Source organism: Hylaeus volcanicus, chromosome 3 (assembly GCF_026283585.1).
Source record: "Hylaeus volcanicus isolate JK05 chromosome 3, UHH_iyHylVolc1.0_haploid, whole genome shotgun sequence".
Lineage (NCBI taxonomy): Eukaryota > Metazoa > Arthropoda > Insecta > Hymenoptera > Colletidae > Hylaeus > Hylaeus volcanicus.
The window spans coordinates 24217872-24245655 of NC_071978.1; the positions used below are offsets into that span (position 1 = coordinate 24217872).

General features: G+C 34.2%; 1 protein-coding gene across 9 annotated transcripts; it reads right to left on the minus strand.

The window, feature by feature from the left end:
- Positions 1-388: 388 nt before the first annotated feature.
- LOC128874110 (MAP kinase-activated protein kinase 2) lies at positions 389-27692 on the minus strand. 9 transcript variants are annotated; one of them, XR_008456568.1, is made up of 10 exons: positions 27350-27692; positions 25634-27042; positions 21643-21783; positions 20937-21092; positions 20578-20866; positions 20245-20492; positions 19967-20163; positions 19615-19892; positions 16148-19545; positions 15406-15652 (listed from the first exon to the last, which is right to left on the minus strand). XR_008456568.1 is itself a non-coding variant. In XM_054118451.1 (9 exons), the coding sequence occupies exons 2-9, from the start codon at positions 15383-15385 to the stop codon at positions 2432-2434; spliced, it is 1278 nt and encodes a 425-aa protein (XP_053974426.1). In that variant the 5' UTR covers positions 15386-15652; positions 16148-19284; the 3' UTR covers positions 389-2431. The 9 variants fall into 9 exon arrangements, 2 of the variants coding, with proteins under 2 accessions (XP_053974426.1, XP_053974427.1); XM_054118451.1 differs by lacking the exons at positions 19615-19892; positions 19967-20163; positions 20245-20492; ... (3 more) ...; positions 25634-27042; positions 27350-27692 and adding exons at positions 389-2671; positions 2898-3108; positions 3185-3260; ... (2 more) ...; positions 3921-4060; positions 13046-13349 and having other exon boundaries at positions 15351-15652; positions 16148-19284; XR_008456572.1 differs by lacking the exons at positions 25634-27042; positions 27350-27692 and adding an exon at positions 25324-25592.
- Between the last annotated feature and the right edge of the window lie 92 nt (positions 27693-27784).

The window sequence follows — 27784 nt, forward strand, 5'->3', positions numbered from 1 at the left end:
GCCAATATTACTGAATAATATATGAAACATGATGCTATAATTAAGATAACTATAACAAATATTTATATAAGATTCATTTTAACTGTAGTTAGCTTAAATAAGTTATTTAAATTTTATATGTAAATATATATTTATATACTTGGAGAATTAATCTTGACATTTAATGATGATAAATTATACGGATAATGTCAATGAAATTTTTCAAAAGTTCTTTGAACAAAATTAAGTATAACTCGCAAATATATACTGTGAAAGCTAAAACAGCTGTCTAGTGATTGAATTTAAATAAAATAATTACAACAAATATTTGTTTGACCAGATAAAAAAAACATAATTAAAAAGTTGTGATACACATGGTATTCTGTACAAATAATGAACTGATTCTATATTCAGTAACGTCACGTTGTATATTTATTGTCAAGTTTCATAAATGCAGTGCAAACCAACAGACTTAAATCCATTACAAAAATATTTCAATACTGTAGTTCAGCCCGAATTAAGGTTATACATTTCCGTTTATAATATACAATCATTTTAATCTATGGAAATTGTACTATCGCAATATTATCAAATACAACAATGCAACAATTATTTATATTATATCAGGAACTACATTTATAATTTTGATTTAGGAAAATGTTGTGAAGTTGTTTTTTTCTTCTTTAAATTAAAGTTCGCTGCTATTTTTATACATTTTATAATTACTAGTTTTATTATTTCCGTCAAAATATAGGAGCTGAATAACGATCACGTGATATTTATACCGCACAAAATTGTTTCCACAATTCTATGTAGGTATATTGTATAATTCCAGATACATAAAAAAAATGGTATCATTAACATAGTCAAATAAAAAATATACAATACCTTTATTTAACTTCCCTTTGTTTAATAACATAGAATTGCAGAAGCAAATTAAGGCCTAGGCCTAGTCACTTTCGTTCGCTTGTAATTTACTAGTCAAAAAATCCACTTTCAATCATGACATTTTGACTACTTATAATCTGTGGAGGGCTACTAATAATATTACTGATTATTAATAATTAGTGCAGATACAAATTATCTTATTAAAAATAATTCATACATATAATATTTACATTTTACAACATATCAGTCATCTCTGAAGAAACACTAACACACTCGCGAGATTTTATCGCCCCTTGACTGAAGTTAAATCTGTTTCTAATAAAAATACTTAATAATAATTCTATAGTCGAAATTACGCTACATTAAAAATTGACCTCATATCGATTAAGGCATCGAATTAATTTCTTCATCTAAATTCACTTCAGTTTTTATTTTAGATTATATCTAATAAAATATGGCTAACACATTTATTCAATAAAGTTGACATCTTTGTTTTTAGGCTTCGTTCTAATTATTATAAGTTTTGTGTTTTTAAGAAGTTGTTTAAAAAGTAAACATATTTCTTCAATGTTCAAGGAATAATTAAAGAAACATATATATATACATATATTCAGCCTCGGTCAAAATATCACTTCGAAGTATATTGTTTCTATTTCTTTTTTATTTATGCTTTGCTTTAATAACGTGGGTGACTTTTAGCTGTATATAGGTTATGATCTGAAGTATTCAATTCTTATACGTGAATTATGATAAATAAAAGCAGAATAATAATTTAAAAATAATATATAAAATGTCGCTATACACGTAATGTTCTCGAATCTTATAAAATAATTTTTAAGTAAACGAATGACAAGGAATTTGTTATATTAGCTACTAAATGGCGTGTTGTAAATAACAGGCTTTCGATATTAAGTCTGTCCTATGTAGGCCAAAAACACTATTATACATTATTTTACGTAAACTTGAGAAACATCTTGAATATTTCTGTTTTTTTTTTCTCGTATATCATTGTACTATATGTATATGCAGTAATTACTGACAAAACATTTTATTGTCAACGTATCATCAATAGATATAGACCGTGACACACATTTTTACTTCACAGTCACGTGTTGTTTAGTTTTGTATTATTAGACCTTTTAAAGTACTATTATTTTTACTATAGAAAATAAAAAATGCACCGTAACTAAAGTGTTGTAAGATTCCCCCTTGCAAGTATGCACCTATTATTATTTTCTATATGTATATACCATGATAATAGTACTTCCAAAATTTAAGTACAATTATTCAGTGTTAGCAATCAAAAATATTTGTTTAGCGATAACAAATAAATGTATACCAGCACAAATGTAGACATACCATTGAATCATTGCTTCCGTGTTTTCGTTTTCTATAATATTTCGGTGTGTACATATAATCTTTCGTTCAAAATAATCTTGGTTTGTAATCTCTCATCTTTCGTGCACCGTAATTGTCAGAAAACAATTCTCATTGTAATTAGGCTATACCTTATCCACCTACGTAAAAAAATACACCAGTCCTGTCTGGCCCTTGTTGCGTCTCCCTAGGAAGCAGGCGTAGGATTAGCGGCTGTGGGTACCGCGTTCGATTGCTTTGCCCGTCTGCGTTTAATTAATAACGCGTTATTCGTATGGTCCAATTGTTTCAAATTAGCTGTGTCGTAATCTACACGCATCGTAGCCAAAGACCGTGTCATTTCCTCTTGAACCTCTGGCCAAAGCTCTTCACCTTCTCGAAGTACACGACCAGTATGTAAAGGAGTGGCTGGTACTTCCGTGTGTTTCTACATAAGAAACGATAATAAAATAATTTTGTTTGTAGTCGTATAATACATATATACAGTGTGATTCCAGAGATTAGGACAAAACTGTAACTCCATATAAAAAGTTATGTCCCCAAAATGGGAATTATCTTGAACTATCATCGTCCTCATTGCTTAGAGAGTAGTTGCAGTTTGTTCCAGTTTTCAAAATCGCTCTGTATAAGTAAGAATGGAATGAAAATCTTACGGAGATCCATTTGTTTCGCATAACTTCACTGATTTGCAATCTCCTAGCTGGATCTGTACACAACATACCCTTGATAAGATCTTGCGCCTCTGCGCTTACATTTGACCATTCAGGAGCTGGAAAATCGTATTGACCTAAACGAATTCTTTTTTTCATTCCCGGCGATATCGCCAAACCATGGTTGCTATAAAAAGGTGGGAAACCACACAATCTATAACAATGGACAATATTGGCATGTTATACAATTTGATTCGAGTTTAAAAGCATTTGAGAATATATTTACTTACAATATATACATTATAACTCCAAGTGACCAAATATCACAGCTTTTATCATACTTCTCCGGTCCCAGAACCTCAGGAGCTTCACAAATAGAAAATATGTATGTTTAATTTCCATTTACATTCATACATTCATCATTAGTGATGTAAACACTCAAGGCAAATGATTGGAATTTTTAACATAACTTACCCACATAGTATGGCGTATAACACGGCGTTTGTAACGTATCTTTTAAATGCGTTTCTTTTGCAAAACCGAAATCTGTAAGCTTCAGTATTCCGGTAGTATCTGAAAATGATTACACAATACATTATTAAATTAATAAGTATAGATTTAGTTATCAAAATAAGATAAAGTAAGCATATGCACATTTTCTAAGTTCACCTATTAATATTTATGAGCATTCATCTATGACATACATTAACATCAGAAGAATAAATAAACACATGAAAATACATACCAGGTCTGGAATAGAGAAGATTTTCTGGTTTGAGATCTCTATGCGCGATGTTCATATCATGTAGGTGCTTCACAGCAACACAAATTTCATACATTATTTGTGCAGCTTCTCTTTCCGTAAATGCGCCATCTTGTCTGTCTTGTATTCTCTCAAATAACTCTCCTCCTTCCATGCTGAAGAATTTTTAAATATACAGTTATCTCCTATATCCTATATTAATCCTATATTATCTATATTAATATCACAATGAAATCATCAAATTGGAATGTGTATAATCTTACCATTCCATAACAACCAATAAACATTTATTTCCACTGTATGTGTTTTCATATACATCTTTAACTTGAACTATATGTCTGCAATTCGATGCTCTCCAATGCAATTCAACTTCTCTTCGAGCCTTTACACAATCATACAACACCTATAAACAAATATATATATATATGTTACAAATAATTTTTATATATAATACGTCGAAATATGAAAATGGATGCTTATATTACGATTCCTTAAAATTTCAGATTTCCATGAAGTCGAAGAAGTCAATATCAATGTAGACTCAAATGAAGTTATGTAATCAGTGAAGAACAACAGGGAATACTCTAAAGAAGTGATAATTATCTGACTTGTGAAACATACGCCATAGAATATTTAAAAAAGAATATCCAGGCGGTCACTTCGATTTTTAACAATTTTTCGGAAAAATTGTTTCATCATCAATGAACTGATTGTCGCCTTTCAGAAATGTTGGTGAACCAAAAAACAGCTGACATCGTAATGCTGTGAAATCGTTAAAGCTTATAAGTTTCTCAAACTTTACCATCTCATTTAAATTATTTAGTTCTTGGCTTCCGAGTTTTCTGCTTTCTAGTTTCATTTTTTTATATTTTTACTATTAGTGATAAAAAAAAAAAAAACGTTTTAGGTCAGGGTTAGGTCTGGTTGTTTTTATTCATAACGAAATGCTATATTAAGTATTCTTTTATTCCACTATATAATATGCTTTTTTCTTTTACCAAAACCAGTTGTAGTTCGTGAAACACTGACATTTATGACTTGGCATTCTTTGGTTAAAGTCAGCGGTCAATAAATGCAACGTGTTCACATACTAAAGTTATTGCGCAATTGTTACAATTCAAGCAGATTTAAATACGTTGTCGAATAAAAGAACCGATGAATTCTGCGTTTGTAGCAATGAAATATTTCCGAACGCTACATGCAACTGAGAGTGTGTCGTATAACAAAGTAGAAGACATTGTTTCCGTAAGTAATGGCTTAAAATATTTGTCGGATTGAGCTGAAACAATTGGCAGAGAGAACAGAGGCATTATCTAACGTTCCAAAACTACTATTGGCAACGTCCAAATGTCTTTTATTTCAGTTGCTTCGATTGCGAGCATTGTTAAAATTCTATGGTAAGTTGCATACTACCCCCTTGTTTCTTTCAACCCAATTATTAACTATTCCTATTAATACTTTGTTTTTGCAATGAAAATTAGAATGCTAAATTGTATTTTCCGTCTGATTAATTATATCTTCTTCATGTATTGCTGGTATTAGCATTTGGTTATCATAGTTACGAAACATTCGTAAAATACGACAGTACAAAATCCATTTCTACATTTCATTATCCGTATAAAGTAGCTCCAAAAAAGTAATGTAGCGGTGACATGAAAATAGGGAAAGAAAAAAATTGCCTCATGTTTAAGTGAAATATTTTTAGAGCATTGGCTATAATCCCCGGTTCTAAAAATATTCGAATACAATTAAAGCTTCGAGAAACAGACGGGAAAAGAAAGTCGAAACCGGTTTCGATTCGAATTTACTTCACGGAATACAGAACGACGTTGTCGTTCCACGAATTAACGAGTTTCCATGCGTAAAGCTCGGGAAAAACGTTTAGCGAGCAAACGAACGGTTCGAGCGTGTGTTTTTAACGCTTCGGTATCTTCTAATTGTTAACGAGCTTTAATACGTGCAATTTCCCATAATTGTCCGCCGTGTCCGCTCTTAAATGAAAACACGTCAGTCACACGCAGCGAACAGATGTCCTTTCGTATTATCCCGTGATAATGAGATTAGCGTTTCACGAAATGTCATATACAGTGGATGTAGAAAGTATTTGTACACCGATCAATTACCACAAAAACTATGTAAAATTGTAATTTATTAACCACTTTTATGTAAACAATGACATTTTACATATTCTCGGTAATCTCTAGAATAGATAGATTACAAAAAAAAAAAAAAAAAAAATAGCTATTTATGTAAGTTGTGAAATTAACAAGAAAAAAACAATTAATCGATAGAAATATTGAAGCAATAAGTATTCGGACAACTGTTTAAAAGTACTTTCCTGGAAATTTGATATTTTCTAATTCGCACGGAGCAATAAACTTATGTGTTTACGTTACAAACTCTGCTGTAAATGGTTCGTCATAAGAATCGTACAAATACTTATTGCTTCTATACTTTTACCCACTTTTCCCATTTTTTTGTTAATTTCACAAATTATATTAACTAGTAAATGTTTGGACTATATCTATCTTAGAGACTTCCGAGAGTATGTAAAATATCATTGATTATAAAAAAAGAAGTTAAGAAACTACAATTTCACACAAGTTTTTTTTGAAAATTGATCGGTGTACGAATACATTCTACACCCACTGTAGATACAGGGTGTCCCAAAGATGTTGTAACACCTTGAAATGGGTGGTTCGGAAGGTCATTTGAAACAACTTTTTCCTTAGCGAAAATGTTGTTCGAGGGTTCGTTAAGCAGATATTAACAAAAAACCCCGACCAATCAGAGCGCGCGTAGCCTACGCTCAGCCGGCATACTCGAGCTCTGATTGGTCGAGGTTTTCGCTTAATATCTCCTTAACGAAACCTCGGACAACATTTTCACTAAGGAAAAAGTTGTTTCAAATCACCTCCTGAACCGCCCCTTTGAAGGTGTTACAACATTTCCGGGACACCCTGTATGCGTCGAAGCGACGATCGGACCAATATGCGCGAAGCATTATTAATAAGCTCTATGAGAAGCTGTAAGTTGGCTATGTTCGCCATCCTACGCGAACGTATTTTACGTGGAAAAAGAAACGTTTGACGTGTGAGTGAACCGAACGTGACGCAAATGCGCGCGAAACTGTACATTAAATTATCCTACCTTCCTCTTCCTCGTCGTAACTACACGAGCGGTTGCCAAGCTTAGTTATCTACAAGGTAATACGTGGAATAGTACATAAATTGAGGTTAGTTGTATGCGTTCAAATGTCAATCAGTGTTGCGATGTCTATCGATTTTATCCTTCTCATCTGAACATCCAGAAATCTCGGGAAATCTTTTATTTGTTAAGGAAGAAATTCGAGGATGGACAAAAATAGAGTTGGAAAATCATTTCTACTTTTTCGCATTTTCCCCCTAATATTATTACATCAGAGACGTACAGGTTAAGATAGAAATCTGAATAACGATTTTACCAAATCATCTTTTCGATTCGTGGGGTAGCAGACAAATGCTAATACTCTACGAAATGATAAGTCGAATTCGTCATAATTTAGATTCGTAGGGACTTAAAAACATAATTTTCAGCACTTTTCAGGAATTCCTAATGGAAATTTTCCGTGCTAGTAGAAGAGACATAACAATTCTTCTACTGTTAACTTCCTTTTGGTAAGATTTTACTGGTAGAACACAGAGTTAAACATTTTTTTGTAATGAAACGGAGAGATAAGCGAGGTAATTCAGAAAACAGAAACGTGAAACAATGAAGACACAAGTCCGTCTAGGGCAGGTAATCAATTATCGATGGAGAATTTGTAATAAGAAACTAGGTTGCACCAGTGTACCATGATGTCTGCAAATATTGACTTTTTTACGACAACACGCGGTAATACGTTTCGACAGCTTTCTCTTGGAGTATGCCTGGAGACATTTTGCTTGAAACGATAATAGTTGTGCGCTCTTTGTTATGTACAGGTTATACGTAGGTTAAGGGGTTAGTCGCAGTCAGGAAAATGAAAACGGACAGTTTCTTGTGTGTTTTTTTTTAAGGTATTAAATAATAATTTTTATGAATGAAATGTAAATATATGAAAATATATTACAAAGTATGTCTTAAAGGATTATAAAAGAATTTTTGTTTTAAAAAAAGGTTAATTCATTTCGTCATAACAGACGATGGCGTGGGTGGGCCACTTGGTTTGCGGCGAGCAAGATTTCTTCAAACTGATGCACCTGAAAAAAAAAACTAAAGGTAGATTTAGAAAATATATTAGACTAACGGGTCCCTGATCGAAGGATTCTTCGTTTTCTTATATACTTTTCTTTTTATTCTCTATTTAATCACTTAATTTTATAATGAAAATTGAACTTCAACTTCAAATGTTCGTCACTTTGTTTGAAATTAATTTTTTCCAAAATCCTTCAATCAGGGACCCGTTAGACTAATATATTCTCCAAATCTACCTTTATTTTTGTTTTCAGGTATACCAGTTTGGAGAAATCTTCCTCACCGCAAACAAAATGGCCACTCGCACCATCGCCTGTTATGACGAAACGAATTGACCCTCTTTTAAAACAAAAATTTGTTTATAGTTCTTTAAGATATATTTTGTCATATATTTAAATTTCACGAATAAAAATTATTATTTAATACCTTAAAAAAAACACACAAGAAAGTATCCGTTTTCATTTTCCTGACTGCGACTAACCCCTTAATACAGTTATAGAGGCGTCTGTTCCATAAGTATTACAATTTGACGATTATAATTCATACAAAAATAAATTGCATTAATTCAATCTACGTGGCACGATATAATAATTAATTTATCGATCAGGGGCGACGTTGCCTCGGTGGTATTCGAAGGTCGTAAGAGAAATTTATGTAGCTTCCAATTACGTTGCTCGAATAGTAAAATTATTGTTCTCGCTGTCAGATATCTTCACGGTCGAACAATATAATTAAAATCGTTTCACCAATCCAGGTGGCTTATTTCCAATAATTCGATCCGTTCGGTGAAACAGATACCGGGTGGTAGACTCGAGACCGGATCGTATCGGTTGAATGTTTCAACTTGAAACACAATTCGATAACCGAAGGTCTTGAAAGTGTCGATTGCTCTTGAAGTTATGATATATCGCGACGACTTGAAAATCTTGATCACTCCATTAAGCCTTGATAAGCCTTGATGTTTTTAAGGAGTCTTAAGCAGTTTGCATAAATATACAATACAGTCTGACCCATAAGTATTATAAGATTGATTTGGAAGTTGCTTCTAAATAGACTGCGGATCTTTATGCATTTATAGGAAATTTGAATATGCAAGAAACTACAAAATGCAAACAATATGGAAGAATATAAAAAATATTGAAAGTAAAGTTCATGTTATAATATTTGGAGAATAAAATAAATTCCTATTTAGGTTCAATTTTTGTCGGCACGTTCGCGAACATTTTATTTTGCATAAAGATCCGCAGTCTACTTATAAATTTGTCGACATAGACAGAGTTGATTACTAGTTTGTAAAAAAAAAAAAATGTATAATTGTAACAATCTATTAAAATTGAAATACCTATTGGGAAAGAAAAGAAACTTCTATCTTGAAAGTTTCGAAAGTTCTACTAATTACAAGTTTAGAATTAGGTTGGAAGCGTTACTTGAATTGGCTCTATCACATACCGTTATATTTTACTGATTTGTTTCTGTATACGAGGAAACGGATTATCGTGTACATAGTTATTATTACGATAATACTTATGTCAACGTAACACTGCTTCTGTCTTATTTTCATTTACGTAACCCCCCGCGCTGCACTACTATTTACTAATTTCTTAACAATGCTTTTGTATACGTCTCCATTGTATATTCTACTACTACGCAATATAAAACGCGACCCTCTATCGCGGTATCATAATTCTAAAATTTAGCAATCAATAAACACAAGATTTCGGTAAATATTCATATTTGTTCGGTTGCGTAACCGAGATAAAAGGTACACACGAAGAATTTAATTATGGCGTTACGAAATAATTACGTAACGCGTAGGTACGATTGTAACAGAAACTTTGTACATGTCCCTACGTATAAACGTTTAATCGATTATCTATCTGGATTAGTTAGCTAGTCTATTGATATCCGTGACTGGAACGATCGAAACGGAACAATTCACAACTTAACGTGCTATACATGCGCGACACGTTCGTGTTACGTAAAAAAAAAAAAAAAATGGAAGATGACGAATCTCGCGATACTGCTTGATATTAATTGTTCCAACAGCTGACTCGTTTATCTGCCTAGCGAAGATATTAACTCTCAGCCCTGGATTATTCGACAGATCAATACCTTCGAAGGTACCGACCGTTTCAGCGTTAGCAAATATGAGATCATTGTTACTATATAAATAATGATATATTTCTGTTGAACCTTATCTGCTATTTCTGTCCATCTGGTCAGATACGCGTACCCGCTCTGCTTTGTCGCGTGTGTTTACACTTCCGTGTGCAAAAGAAATTAATTGTCATTAGATAAATGATTTAAACGGGTTTAAGGCGTTATTCGTTATCGCGGGAATTGATAATACTGGATGAGAATATTACAGTGGCAAATTTTAGCTGAACAAATAAATCTATCTACTTATATATACATACAGAGGCTGCTGTGGCATAAAATATTAATTGTTCTATGCAATTCTATGCAGTTCTAGGTGTAGAAATTAATTCTGTGCCTTTATATTCGATTATTTATAAGTGCAGTTTAAGTGAAAATATTTGCCTTCTATTTTGTTACGTTAAATAAATGATATGTTTACTTTAGAAAGGCACAGAATTAATTTCTACTTCTAGATTCGCGTACACTGATGGAAGAAAAGAATTCTAATAAACAGTTATTAAGCCAGTCGAACAGATGTTTACGTCGTGGGGTACCGAATGATTCGCGCGATAGGTCATTGGCATTCTGGGTATCTGCATCGAGACTCAATATTTCCTGTAAAACCCACTAAAGCTGTCGGTGCAGCCGTACGTAAGCAACGAAAAGGAATTGTGCGCACGTCTGCGTATTTTTAAAGAACCTGTTTACGTATGTACACGAGCCACCAAATTCGTATTGGAAAAGTAGCAGAAGTAGATTGTAAATTCACCTATATTTTCTGCGACGTTTCCAAGGACGAACGCTACACTAATTTCGTGGTCCTCAGGGGTTGTTAGTATGCAAATGTGCAGCTACAGTACGTGTTTAGCCTATCCCCACAGATATGAGAGTTAAGAGATACCGCAAACAGTATTGAAACAATGTAGGAGTCATGTAAGACAAAGTTATGATAAGAAGAATGGAAACAAGTGACAAGTATGTATTAGTATAATAACTGTGCCTCCATAGTTAATCACTTTACATAAATACAAGATTCACTAATTTCGTGTCGCGCAGGCACTCGACTTTACGGTTCTCGTTGCGCTTCGAAATTTCCCGCGCGACTTATGGATCCAAGAACAACAAATCAGTCGCGCGAAGACACAAATATGAGGATCCACGAATTTTTCCCAAGGAGAAACGGAGAAAACAAGGGGCGAAGCTCTGACCTCAGCGATACACACCGCATGGTCGGAATCGTCGAACGGGAAATCATCGAGTATAAATAGAGGATGACTCGCAGTCTGGACTCGCTTGGACATCGTTAGTCGATGATCGTACCTCGCTACGTTAAGTAGGAATCGATACATTGGTGGGATCGGTGATCTTCTAAATGCGCGCTAACGTTCACGTTTAACGCCAGATATCGAGATTCATCCTTGGAGCATCTTTCCGCTGTTACGAAAATAGCCAAGGACAATCGTGTCACGTTACACTTAAAAGAATAATACATATAATTTTCGTGGCCGCTTGATAAGAGTCGAAACTCTCGTAAACTATATTGCTACGTCTTATCTCGGGCGTATAACGCCGCCGACGGTGGAATAAAAACGATACCTGACGTTTTCCGCGTGCATGTTTCGAACATGTTGGTTTTGTAACGTTCGTTCGTGCGTGAAATTTTAAATATGCATCACAAGTTGCAATTCTTAATAGGCGACGGTAGCCACCGACTTCCATAACACTTGGCTGCACGCGTGCCAATACGTGTGCGTTGGCTTTGTTCATTGAAAGGGAAATTAATATTCAAACGATCCTTCCGCGTTCAGACAAGCTGCACTGTCGACTATCAAATCCATTTATTCTAGAACACCACACTTTATTTTTAGCTATCTTGTTTATTCGTGGTTCAAATTGGTATCCCCTCCTAATTCTTTCTGTAAATAACGGCCCTTCCCTTATTTTTCTATAAATAATTGTAAAGATGAGGGGGCTGAAACCCTGAATACCAAATCTGCTTATTTCAAGGCACGTGCTCAAGACTACATGGCTGTCACACAATTTTCCTTAAGCTTGTAAATTCATTATATGTAACATGGACTTACCAGGTAAAATTTAAACACGAATTACATACGGAGGTAGGTAATACTTGTAGAGAAAATATTTTAAATACTATTTTAAATAATAAATTCTTCAGAATTCAAATAAAATAGCATTTCAAATGGGACATAAAATTTCAGCAAATAAAGTATTTTGGTAATCTATAGTTAAAGCACGAAAATAAATATTTTATTTTGATAATCTAACACATCAAATAAAATATGTTTCATTTTAATAACATAAAGCATAAAATTGAATACTTTCCATAGCTCTTAACCTGAAAATAAACTGTGTAAATATGATACACAGATGGAGAAACTATTTCTTACTATTATGATAATTCTTAATAGAAGTATTCATTGAAGAACTACATTGAATGTATATTTATAATGCAGAGGAAAAGTACTTCGTTCGTTTTAAATTACCAAAATAAATATACTTTACACTATGATTTAGTAAAATAAACATATTTTATCTGCCGATAATAAATTAAATAAAATATTTCGAACTATGGCACAAATATTTTCAGTGTTTTTCAAATAAAATATTTGTTGAAGTGTTATCTTAAACATTTTTTATAACAAATAAAATATTTTATTTTTAAAAATATTTGCATGATCCGAAATAAAATATTCATTTACTGTTTATTATTTAAAATACGTATTTTACCCAGCTCTGATTACATACTGGGGTCCAGCAGAGACCAGATTCAACGAATAAATAACTATTACAATTCCTCAAGCATACAGCACCAAATGTTGACACCATTAAACGTTCTTCTTGGTGGCCAACTATCGCTCTTTACAAATTGTATACCACGAAAGAATTTGGCTTCATTGGACCTCAGCTTGTTATTCTAGGGTTAACGTTCCACTTTGACTTGTACTCGCCTAAGCATCAACGGAAATGAAACAAAGCATTTTTCGCGGAAGCAGTTTCGACAGTAATCTCTCACCTTGAGCGCATACTTTTCCCTCGTACTTTTGTCGTAACACTGAACAACTTTTCCGTTGATCCCGAGACCAAGCACGTGATTACTGATTTCGTAGTCGTCCGTGATGGGTGTCAGTTTCGGCAACCGGTTGTCGCATCTCGTGACCGCGTGTTCCATGGTTTTTCTTTTCACTTCCAAGACCGGGACTTCCAACGTGGGGATTTCCTTCTCTTTCGGCGGCGGGTCGGTCACAGTTTTCGCCGAACGTTTCCGTTTTCCTTTTTTATTCTCGTCGTTCTCGTCGCCAGCCGACCTCTTGCACTTTCTAAAACGTTAATTCGCCGTTTAGTTGCGTTATCGTTTAGCGGATTCGTTTCGATTCGATACGAGATGATGGCAACCAACAATATAAATATTCTGAGCAAATTGAAGCACTTCATCAGGAGATCCGTTAACCGTACTGTATCGATAAGGAAAACTTTAGAGCGATAGCAGTACTCTGTCTCGACACTTCTGACCACGCTACGCAAGTGACAGCACAGGTAACGAAAAGAAAAAAAATCATCAGTGAACGAAATTATCACTTCCACGGTTACGGCGCTTACTTTATCTTGAACATTACTTGGGAAAGCACCGCTGTTCGCGTTAACTGAATCTTATTTACTACGAGTTATACGACTTCTATCAACGCGTCACATACTAATTTTATAAGTATTCTGTTATCTCGAGAGGAATCTATTCGCCGATTAGATGCAACGTATTTCTCAAAACATTTACTTGTGCTATGGAAACTACATCGCAATATACAGTGCGATATACATTCTCCCTTTAACTAAAAAAAGGGCTAAAGAGAATATTGTTCGTTTAATAATATTTTGATAGGGAAATTCCCAGAGTTATATTTTACGAGATTTCATCATCGATATTTTTTTTATTCAGCTGATATATTTTAATAAAAAACATCTATATGAGATCATGTAAATGTTTCTAATACCGATAGAAAAATTGTTTGAAGTAGTGCTTTTTAGTGTAGAAGTTCCTTATCTCAGTGATGGGCAAAACCCTAGGCTTCGAATAAATCTGAAGTTTGCCGACATGTTTGTCTCGTTTCCTCTTTTGAACATTTTCCAAAGAAAGAAACGAGACAAACACATCGGAAAATTTTAGGTTTATTCGAAGGGTTTTAATTTTTTTATTCAATAATCATTTGCAACATTGGGCAATTGAAAAAAATATCACCACATTCTGTGAACCCTCGACTACAAAATTCCTATTTTAGATAAATAAATCGCCTTCAGAAACGTCCTAAAAAAAATAAGAGACACCCTTGCGAAGTATCTTCCACGCATGGCAAGCCCCTACTTTTACAATCCCAACTTCCTTTAACTCAATTTTTTTTTTCAATAATCATTTCCAACATTGTTCGTTTGTTTGAAGGGTATTCCTAGGATTTTGCCCATCACTGCCTTATCTATCTATTTCCCCCTCCACTTGTTCTTTCTACAAACAATATGTCTACAAACATATTAAAAAATTCAATCATAGTCAAAAATTCTAGAATCCCAGAGGCTTCATGAATGTATAACGAACAATTTTCTCTTTTGACTTGGTCTGTATCCTCAAAAGAAACGGAGACTGAATCTTCACTCTATACAGTGCATGAATTTAATAAATAATTTTCAATACGTATATAACGTATAACGACTGTACAATTATTATAATTATGTATAATTACTTGACTACATAAAATTCTATGAAATAGATCAATTTACTTTGTAATTTACGTAACATTTAGTTAAACTTCAAAGAACTATTTCACAGTACGCGCACAGGTATAATCATGTGTATGCGCGTACGCACACACACACACACACCTCTACGTATTACACAACCACTATTAATCGATTGCAGTAAATCCGTACAACTGTAGTTTACTCACACCATCGGTGAATTTTAAATTATCAATAGAATTCGTCGATCGTATGCCTGTACGTAAACGAAACGAAACAATAACAATAGAAACAATCGTCCGACGAATAAAAAAGAATCGTACAATGATGTTAAAAATCCAATCATTGAAACTCAATGATAATTGGTATTTCATTATTGCAGCGTGAGTTTTGATCGATACGAGATTAAATAATAATGGACAACTGTTATGATTGTAACAGCAGAAGTGTATATACAACGAATGATGAATTATAGTATGGACTGAGTTATCGTTACATTCGAAGTTGAATGCTTCGATAAATCATTAATAGCGATTCGTTAACGTTCGGTGCACGAACATGAAATACGAAAAAAAATAAAATAATGTGGCAGAGACCTCCAAAATGTCCACTTGTGTGCCGATTTCGGCATTTGTGTTGCTTGTTCGTTTGTTTTTTTTTTTTTGTTAAGTTTCGAAAGCTTTAATCAGATCGTTGATGAGAAGATAAAAAGCATCGCCTTCCGGGAAAAGCCAAAACTCCAAAGAATTCTCGGTAATGCAAGAGTACAGCCAGTAGCGGTCGTTATGGATAAACCGTGTGCCCCGTGTGTCGTCGAATAAAATTAAGAATTTTCCTAATCGCAACTCAAAATTCGTTATCCGAAGAATAATCACAGAGGGGGGAGGCCAGCTGAAAACTGAAGATAAAAAGAAACTAGTGAAACTCATCGTCTGTAATCATGAAGGGATGATTGCCGATGAAAACGAAGCGTGCAAAAAAAAAAGCCATTATCAACAAAAAAAAAAGCGGTTTTCTTAACGGGCACACGTAATGTTTGTGCATTTCCCAACGCTTCTACCAGATGAATTGCATTTCCGTTGCGCAAGTTAGACGGCAAATATTCACGAAAATTGCCAAGATAAATACAATATGAGGAAAAAAAAAACGAAACATAAAGTTGCTTGTCAGAGATCTATTTGCATAAGCTCGTAAGCACCGCCAAATTCGTCATCTATATATTTTATAAAGATTCGTCGAGTCGCAAGTTGATTTACTTGAAATAGCGATTGCGTATGACATATGCAAACAAATGACACATTAGATAAAGGAACACTGAAATCACAGAAATTAAAGAAACCAGTAAATTATTTTTAGCGTGGTTACGTACAAATGTAATTTCTACGATACATACCTAATGACGTTTACTTCTTCAAAACCAATTTCCCGCCACGAGATAGCAACGCATAATACGAGAGGGAGGAAACACCACTGTTACAACATTTTATTTGACACTGTTGTGAAAACACTCGGTGATATTTTAAAAATTGCGTTCTGTCACGATACGTATCGCACTGATTCTACGGATTCGTGTAAATGGGCCCGAAAATGAACGTCCACAGATATCTGTCGTGTAACCTTACTTCTGTCCGTATTTTCCGTGAAGAAAAAAAACCAGTTAGATGGGAAGTTCTTCGGAGGTGTGTCACCCAACTTCCAAACGGTCGAACAGATTGGAATACCTGTCTACCTGTCCGTGGAATAGCCGGTTTTACAGGAGCATTAAAATATTCGGTGGCGTTGGTTAGAACACTGATTTTCTCGCTGAGAAAAACGGATTAATAATGGAACTTAACCAAACGCGACGTTTTCTGCGTCCATAGTATTCCACCGACCACTAACCGTACCGAAGTTCACTCAACGACTCCGACTTTCATAAGAAAAACCAATTCACAAACACGAGCGGATAAAGCGGCTATGGCGGCAAAGCGCCTCTACAAGCAATCTTGGGATGTGAGTCACTACGCAGGGACGAGTCTAAACTGTGAATATTTGGGTCCCTCCGTGTCCCCCCTCAGTGAGTCATTTTTAGTTATACGTGTTCTTTTTCCGGGGATAACGCGTTTTAAAAATAAAAACTCCAGGTAAACTTACAAGCTAATCGTTAATTCTTTTATTTCAATTATGTGTTATTTTACGTTATACCACAATTAGACATGTGTACATATACACATATACATATAATTCTTCAATATAATAAAACTGAAGGGGGCAACAATCTTCAGGTCTCTTGCATTTCGTAACTTACATAATTACAAAACTACTAGATTTAATATAAATATTTTTTTTTTTTCATCCAGGCACATTTTATATTTACACATTTGTTTCTTGCACAGGTCAAATCTTTTTTAAATGTATTGTCCTTCAAATATTTCACACATAAAAATTCCATTACGCAAAATACATGAACCATAGAGAGATAATTTTGATTTAGATTACATCTTTTGTTGTTAGACTATTGTAGTACATAATAACGTACAATGAATAACAGTTTCTTCCAGAAGGTACAAATGTATCAATGTCGACATCATTGTGTGCAGGACTAAATTTTATGCAAAATCATCATCATTAATACAATGCACCACAGTGCCATTTTATGATGAAATTGTAGCTATTCTTAATTAAAATAAAATTATTGAATACTATTAGTAGTGTCTAAGAATTATATCAAATTTCAATCAAGTATAATTTACACGAATATCTGTAAAAAAATGTATTGTTGTTTAATCTTTGGATTATCGAATTTAAGAAGATGCTTACGTTTAAGTAGATATTAAACATTGCTACAAATATAATACACGCTTATAAATTATGAAGATGTTTATGGAAATCTCATAACCAGCAAAAACATTTTCAGTGAGCATTAACATATCTGGATAGTTTAAAAATATTTAACGACTCACCTCAATATATTTTGGAAAAATATCAATGATCTAAACATTATTAATAACATTAAATATACAAGATTATTGTTTTTTTATCAATAATCTTAACCTACAACCATTAATGCTACTTTTGCTACTATCTGTATATTCAATATTAGGTTATCTAATTACAGTTAACAATAAGATATAAAATGTACATTCGGTTAAGTAAACGCATATACATTAATTCTTAATACACTTCTTCTAATCTGATAAGTATTCCTGCTTTCCATAAAAAATATATTTTTATTGTCCCTTTTGAAGAAGTAAATAATACTTGAAGTTTAACGAATTTAATTAATACCGTATTATTTGAACTATGTCAATTTTCAATTTAAAACATAAAATTGACTATTCTATTACCTATGTTGACAATACATTAGGATTATGGAATATTTACCACGTTTAATTCATTTTTACGAGTTAGTACTATTGCACGTCCTATGATTTTGAAAGAACCATTAAACACAATGCATTTTTTATTCTTAAACTACAATAAAACACAGCCTAGAAATATACCATGTAGTATGATCAGTTTCTAGGAAAATAAGTAAAATATGTGCATATTTCAGTTGCATGGTCAAAGTAAGATTAAGCAATGTCTTCAATAATAACGAAATATGCGATTCTTTTGTACTAAACTTATGTAGAATTATTATCTTCTTTTCTTACTTTCTTGCAGTACTAATGCAAATATTCAAATAGTACCATTTAAAAAAATCGTGGCATTTATATTAACGTCTAAAGACACGCTTGAATTTTGATCCTCATCAAAACTAAGACGGTAATGACTTCTTTTGACGGACGGAAATGCATCGATTATAATGAAATATTATTATTAATATATCAATTTTCTTGGGAAAGCTCAGTGTACGTGTAATTTGATTTTTTTTCTAATTTTAGATTTGCATTACATCGAAAGAACAATTTGAAAAAAAAAATATGTCAATCAACTTTTTCAATAATTATACTTTTTAAATAAAAAATTTTAATCAATACAGTACCAAATTACTAATTCGGTCAAGGGCTAATCTTCCACTAATAATAAATTATAAGTATAATAATATTGCCCCGCACGTTCTTTTTAGACTGTGTGCCGATACAAAACTTTCCAGATATATTGACGTCCTTGAGAAGTACATAACAAAGTATTTATATATTTATATGATACTGCTACATTCGAATTGAAACGATAAATTTATAGCAGTGAAAATGATATTAATGTAAGTTTTAGTAACAATATGGAAAGTTTTGTACATCAGGCAGTCAATATATAATAAATAAAAGAATGTTAATCAGAACATTATAAACTAGATATTATATCTGATTAACAAGTTAAAATACTACCCTGAGTTTCAACACCTTTATTTAAAAAGAGGCATGTAAAGAATCGTAGTCCATTTTATGAAAAATAAAGATTAACTTTGCCTCGTTCTGTTTTTTCTTTCTTTCTCAGTGTATAAAAATATTCAAGGCATTCAACACTAACGTATGTATACATACGTTATATACATATATATATATATCACTTTGATAGGTCACGACTTACATTGCACAGATAGTAATTGTCACCCCATATGACTTTCAGGTTCAGTTTTGTAATCGTGCATAGTAAGAATATAAGGCACAACACTAGCTACGCTTACTCTACCGATAAGACCTGCAAAAAACAAATCTTCCAAAACCCTAGGGTTAATTGAACGAAGTGGTGCAAGCCTCAAAAGAAGGCGAGGTAATCGGTCAGATGCAACACGTTGTTGCAACTCTGTCCACGCAGCTTCTTGTAAAACTTCAACTTTTTTACGCCAAACCCCGGCTAAAATATTGTCTGAAAAACAGAAATTCGATAAATATAAAATAGGATTATATTTACAACGAAAGGCTTTATCTTACTCACCAGCACTGAAAAGCGTTAACGCTTTAAGGTACGCATATTCAATAGAATCCACTTGTAACTTATGAAGTGAACTAACGCAATCTTGTAGTCTACATATATGTTCTGTTACGGATTTTACTTTACTAGCTGTAATTTTTTCCTGTGCAATACTAGCTTGTAAATGATTTATTATTGATGTTAAAATACTAGGAAGAGACAGAGTGTATGCACATTGTGCAAGACCTAAAGTAAAAAGCTGTCCCCAAGAAGTGCGTACCAATGTTGTTTGAACTTCGGATCTATAATAAAGGCACGAGATTGCAATGATCATGTTCGTAACTTCACTTAATATTCGCATCTTTTAATTACGTACGGTAATGCTTGGAACGCGGGAATTCCTCTTGCCCAGTGAACTGACAGAAAAAGTAATCTAGCAGCACTCTCACAAATATAGTGTATCGATAAGTACGCGGGGGCTGGGCTAGGTGCTCTTAACTCAAATAGCGTATGCCTTTCAGAAATTAACTGACCAGTCCACTCTTCTTCTGGTTCACTTGAACCATTAACGCTCTAAATAAGAATATACAGTATTATCATAAACGTAACTGTAGTATCGCATAAATAGAATTGTATCACATAAATGAAACATACATCTCCAATAAGCTTAGCCATGCTATCCAATGCATGTGAAATAAGTAACCGTTCTCTTGCTAATGTTAACGCATCGCTGAGGTCACTATCGCTACTTTGATCTTCCATACTAGGACTTTCGGGTTGCTCCCAGGTCGAAGGTGTTTCAGATACTGATTGCTGTGGTTCTGGTTTAACTCTAGGGCTTCGATTTCCGACTTTTGCTCCCGCGGATTCACCCAAAACTGGTTTTCTCTCGTGTTGAACAGCTGCAATGTTCAAAATTCATGTTTACATCATATTTTATGTGACTTAGGGTAATTATTAAATATATAAAAGACATTTCAGTGTTACATATGATACTCCAAACAGACATACAGTCACTCCTCATCCCCATTGCAAGGCATTTCTGAAGTCTACAATACTGACACCGATTTCTATGGTGTTTGGTAACTTCGCAACTTTTGCTTCCTCTGCATTGATAACCCAATTGTTTTCGAATACTACGTTTAAAGAAACCTTTGCAACCCTCGCAACTTATTGCTCCATAGTGTCTTCCACTAGCCCTGTCTCCACAGACTACACACAATTCTAGCGATAGTCCCAAACCTAAAGAGCCACGAACATCTCTGGCCAATTTTACCTGAAAACCAATCAAGTATAAAATAAATATAAAATTTGTAAAAACATAAAAAATAAGTAAAAAATCATACTTCTACGTCGACATTATTTAAATGCTCCATTCCCGAGTGTAAGTGAACCATGCCAGCATGAGATCCTAAGTTACGAAAATCTCTACCCATTTTATGGTCAACTTTCTCATCGTGTACGTTATCAACGTGATTGTTCTGATCCCGTTCCATGTCTCTCTGAAAATATATCGAAAATTTATGATGTCAATCAATCCAAAAAAAAAAAGGTCGTAGAAGTCACACGATTTTATTCTTGACACTTAAACAAATTAATACATCGCAAACGCACCATAGCGAGATGATGCGCTACATTAAGAAAATTTCTTCCTAAGTTCTGATCTATTTTATCATCATGTAGATATTCAAAGCAATTGTTTTGATCAACTTTCATATCTCGCTGTAATAAAAGAAAAACGATCGAAGTTGTAGGAAATAATTTTGACGAACGTGAAGCTTATTTTTTTTTCCTCGAAAGGAATTTTGAATAAAAATAATAATTCGTATGATCATATGAATAAGAGGACAACGTAAATAATTTGTAAAATTCAGAGAAAATTATTCCTAAGATAGGAATTTAAAATTAGAAATGAAAAACATTTCTTCATAAAAATATTTTGCTATTACAAGAACATTGATGAAGAAGATTGTACAGAAAAAATTGTTTTGAATTCTACAAATATTTTTTTAAAGAGGCACTAATAAAAAAAAGAAGGTAAATAATAAACACCTCCGATTCGACATCAGCTACATGATCCACGCCATGGTGATGAGACAAATTACGAAAATCCATTCCTATTTTTCGTTCCCCCTCGATTTCATTTAAATTATCGTGATCCCGTTGTTCCCTATGATCCCTGTCCATTTCTTTCTGTAAAAAAAACCACATCGTTGCGATACGTGTAATCGCAAAATATTTTTACGCTGACGTCACAGTACGCGCGGTACGTGTTTCCTAAACAATCGGTGTCTGCTTGACGTTCAATGACGTAAAGTTCGACAGACAAAAATGCCACTTGAGTTTCGTACGTGACATTCACAGAAATACCGTCAAAGAAAAATAGTATCCCAAGATATCGCTATTAGGTGTAGGAATTATTTTTCAATCATTTTAAATGGTACAGATCAATTTACTTTTTATCGATTCTCAACATAAAAATATCCATAACCTACCGAGGACTCGTAATTTCGTAAAAGGTTTAAGAAATCTCTCTAAGATCGTTTCGCTGTCGAAACAAAAAATAGATACGTTACTAGGATCATTTGAACTACATTTCTGTTGAGCTTAACATTTTTATAAATTCTCGAGTTGCCAAACTACCCTTGCAAGAAGTACTCGATATTCCTGATTACGTTGACTCGAAAATGATGCCCCTAAACAAATGTACCATTTACTGCGAGCATTCCGTGACATTTTGATATTAAAAGAAAACGTTCCAACGAATATGATCGGGGCAAATCGTGATTGTGTATAGTCGGATCCTATCTAGGCAGCCAGATTGTATCGTTTAAAGGTCTAAACATCGGCACGGTATAAAAATGAAAACTGGAGCATTTGCCGTCCGCCCCTACCCGCCGCAACCCTTTCCTCCTACCATTTTAAGAAGTGAAAGAGATGGGTCCCGAGTTCTTCGGTTCGTAGGTTGCTACGCGGTTAGGCGCATGCCGATACCACAGCCATGCTACGCTGGCTGTCATAGAGCGAATGGTCCATTTCCATACACTCGTGATCCGACTTCGTCACCACTGTCGCAGTGCAGTAACACGAGAAAACGGTGCCTGTACCGTTCGCCCCGAATAGTTAACATTCTTAGACCTCGCGCTCGTTACATCGTATTACAGGAACGTTCTCTGCCACCCTTTCTAATCACGATAAACTTTCAACTTGGAAACCCGGTGGCTACTTCCTAACGAAACACGCGATTCAAAATTCCAACCGGAATCGAGACTTTTAAATAAATATCGTCGGTTACACAGCACTACCTTCGCGATCAATAATACTACATGTATATTCGATCTCGCGGAAGTGTCACGCATGAAATTCAACGTCATTTCTTTTTCGTTATTAAGAATCTCATGACAGTAATTCGACACCAGTCCCTTTTTTTTCCAAACGCGGCACCGTTAAACATCAACGTATTCTACTTGACAAGAAGAACATTCGGTTGAGATTTGACATAATTTACCGAATTTTTATATTTCTATTTGGAAACTTGTAGCCGTGGGAGTATGTTTTTACAATCTTCAGTTATTCTTAATCTTCGTGTAACTTCTTCTTGCAAATACGAATTTTCTGACAATATTGTTTACACTGCTAAGTCAAACATCATATTTTTTGTTGGTAGTATAAGTAATTATATCAACCTGGACTTAAAACATCGATCAAGACGGAAAATAATCTACACTAGTATACGCTACACTTAATCGTATCATTTCTATCCGGCTTTTATCTCAAGTGTCTTTATCGTACGTGTTCCAGAGATTGTATCTTCAACGGAATTTCGTGCGCCACTGTGTGAAGTCCATCGAGCAGCGAGTCGAAATATGGTTATTAACTCGGGGAAAGGTCAACGCGAGCCAAAGGTGTGAAACTACGGACGCCCGTGCGTTTGTGAAAAATTGGTTACTTGTTTTCGTCGTTTTACACTGTTCGAAGATTGAAAATATTTTCATGGAACGACTCGCAACGTTCCTTTCCACCGACCTTAGAATACGTGCGGCGTGTTTTACATTAAAGTTCGAGGACGGTGCGCAGAATACACTACCTGTTGGGTCGACCTGTATCACCGCATTTGCGTGTGTCGACGTTGGCGCTCTCACGGGTCACGCACGGTTCTGAAAATATAACGTAGCCAGCCACGCGGTAATACGCGCGGAATATATTTACGTTTCAAAAAAACGATCTTTTCGCTTAACTAACGGCGAAGAAGGCCACGGGAAAACGACCAAACACGTACGCGGCGGACACGTAGAGACGTTTTTTCACTTTGTTCGAACGGGTCGGGCACGAAAACACCAACGTCGAAGTTTAAAGGCAACCTTGCGCAGGTGAACGCAGCCAGACCGTTCGCTGTACTGGCAGGTTGGCAGGTCACTCTCTCGTGTACCGCCAAGACACACCGGCCAGGTGCATTCTCGCCCCGCTTGCCTGCTTTTCTACCTGAGCGAGAGCATTCGCCGTGGAGGACCGCATAGCGGCCTCTCGACGAGCGTTACAGGTTATGTCACGTAATACACGCCCGCGATGACTTATCGGTTGAGGCTCGAGGTCGCGACGTCGATTGAGAATAGGTCAAACACCAGTGGCGCATTAAACCTGCACACAAAAAAAAACACATCTGCCCCAGGGGCCCTTAATTTCAAAAATTCATCTTCTAACTTGATACACCATCGCACCTGTGTGCTCCTATTAGGCATAGTAGAAATTAATTAAAAACGTCCTTCCTTCGTTTTTCCTTCAAATCAGGCCCTAAATTTTTGTTCTCGAACCCCATAAAGGTATGATGCGCCACTGTCAAATACAAACGGTTAATTGCGTAAACGTAGCCGCGCGCTATCAAAAATTTCTTCACTATCTCGATATTTTTCAGATAAAAACGTAACTACATTTACAAAAAGTAGCTTTTAACCGACATCGATTTTACGTACGTTTTATTTTATCGTACGATGCTCGCGATGAATATTGTTAAAAAATGATCTACATTAATCGTACAGTAAGATACGAGAAATAATATTTGATAAAATAGGTACAGACCAATTTCAGCGCATAAGGGATCAAAAGAAATCGCGGTAACAATCTTGTATAATTTTGACCTAAGTGATTGTACGTTTTATTTTCTTAAAAATAATTCCTTTATTTCCGTCAGTTAAATTACGTATCACCTTTTAAAAATACCACATTGCCTTATAACCTTTCGAGTGGTCATTCCTAGTTAGCTAGAGACTTCTTGGAACAGCATCAGTGAAGAAGAATAGTCACTCGAGAGTAATTATTTCTATACGACCGGACTTCACAGGTAAAGGTCGCTCGTGGGTCCGAAGGTTACCTCCTACCTACTCGATCACCGCATCGACACAGATTTAACTTGTATCCTACTCATTGCGTTAAATTACAATACTAATCTCGCATCGTTTCTTTAGTCATTCAAATGTTATCGTATATCATTTCTACATTGTTCCACACATCATACTCCACAAGAATTTATAATGACGTCACCCCTTTTGTTCTTAAAGATAAGAAACGATGTTCCTAGTTTTTGTAACATTTCGTACGAGTTTGTTCGTTTTTAAACGTTCCGATCGATTCTAGGGTAAAGAAACCTGACCACCTATTTCTATTTCAAAACACACCTTAAACACTGCGCTCGAGTCGAACGTAAGACAAAAACGTAAGATTACTGGAAAAATTCACCTGGATAGAAAGCAAATAAAAACACCAACAAAGCGACCTTATTATCGACGGAACGCGCGATTGCACGATGGTAATGTCAAAATATCACATGATTAGTGTGTCGTCTCGCCTAAGTGAACGTGATCTTTTATTTACTAACATTCCGTATGATAGAAAAGGTAGGTTTTGCAATGTGTAACGCACTAAGCGGGACGTGCACAGATTGGTACGACGTGGGCGAGCCATCGTTCGGAATTTCATGTATCTTTATCGTAGGTAGGGTAACGAAAAGCTAAACAGAGGTAAACAAGTAATTCTTGTGTAGACTTACCTTTATTATTAACAACGACGAGTGATCTGACTACGCGTCATTTGGACAGTTCATAGCAACAACTAAGCTTCGTCAACCATCCGTGGGTTAGAGTTCATAACCTCTTCTAACCTTTACCTTTTCTTTGCCTCTTTCCCCCCGTGCCTAACCCCACCGCTCACCTTTATACCCACCCGACATTGCATTTACTGGCATCGATACGCGGTCGCATACAGATCGGTGATTTCGAACCCGTGTTGGGGAAATTGTACGTCGCGCCAAGTTCTCGGCAAACTCGGGAACTGTTGGTAGGAAGTATCGCCATGATGGAAAAGGAAGTTGCCATATTATCATTTAAAGTTGTTTTCAAACGAGAATATACAACAATTTCTAAGGGTAGAAAGAATCGTAATGATAAAATGCTGTATATTGCAAAATTTATTTATTGCAAATAATTTTTTACATAATATGTGTAATACACTAAGTCATTGTACAAGTATTAATAAAGCATATCATATCGTGAATATCCGTAGTAGCATCACTAATGTTGTATATACTATCATTACCATTTTATCATTATTGAAATATACATTTACCTATGAATTAATAAAATTCTTATCTTTATTATCGTATCACTATTAGATTTTTACAGATATTTAGTAATATTTGCAGAAAGCCCTGTTTTTGTTGTTATTCCTCTAGAAAGTTTAATGTAATCAAATTAAGGTCTAAATATCCCAAATCAAAGTGAAAGTCGATTTTTGTTGTTGTCTAAAATTACTTTAAAAACATATACTATTAATAGTAATATCATCTCGAAATATCAAATATAATTCGATTTAAATGGTATATATAACCTAAAATCACGTAATTATATATTCTTTGAATATTTGTTCGCTATAACTCATGTAAAATGCTATGATTTATTTACATTAATAAAGAAACTTCGCGATAGAATGTTAACGTCAACGAAATTAGTCAAGGTCAACATTTTTGTCTACTGTTGGATTTTCAAGTCTTGTAGATTTCTCTTATTGGTACAATAATCAATTATATTCATCATTAACTGTAATGCCAGGTACTTTTGTTTCTTATTTAATTTACTAATATGAAAATTAAAGACAAGTGCGCTTCAAACTTTTTCAAATTTAAAATGTAATTCAAAATATTAAATTTCACGTATTATAAGTATCAAATAGCAAAAGATATTATGTGAATAAAAGTTCATAATAGTGTTATAGTTGGTAAATTGGTTAAAGTCTAATAACATTATCACATACCAATACATGTTGCATATTGTGTAACTGTACACATGAACACTTTCATTAATATTTCAGTATCTTTGAATATAAGAACAGATTTCGCCCTACCAGTTGTTTTCATTTGTAGGTACCATTCCAAATAATGTAAAAAACTTATCCTTTCGTCACCTAAAATTTCATACATCTACTGAGAATTTGAACCGTTTACTGTATTTATAAATTATAACACATAATTGTGATAACATTTTAGACATTTATATAATAATAAAAATACAGACGAAATGTTCGATTTCAGTTTTCTTTGTAGATACAATACACTGTTTGTCAAGTATAACTGGCCACTACTCATACTGTATTATTTATACAATTATATTTCTTTTTTCACACACGTTTAAAATTTATTATATTCATGAGATGTAAAGCAAACAAAACCTAACGATACTAGCTGCAAAATTTATATAGGTAATTTCCTTACCTATTAAGAATAATTCCTTTAGATATGTTTAACGTCTCATTGTTTTAGTTTGTCATTGTTCAAAATAAAAAGTACTGTCATCAATAACAAACTAAGTTAATTTTATATATTAACATATAAAATATGATTGATGCATATGCTGAAGGCCCAAAGCACCGTAACAATTTAACACACAAGTGTCAATTATGATTGTTTTGTTAATAATTTCAGCAGGTACTGCAAGTCGATCACAAAGATTCTGCATATTCGGTTAAAGGCAGACATAAGTAACAGCAGATCTAAAGTCCTTTCTAAGGGTCCTTAACAATATTTAGCACATAGTATATCCCCAACAAAAATTTGATTTTACCTACAAGTTGTAATACCCAAAGAAAATTATAATTATTCTATTATTATATATGATTGAAATTAATGATTCCAAATTAAACCAAATTT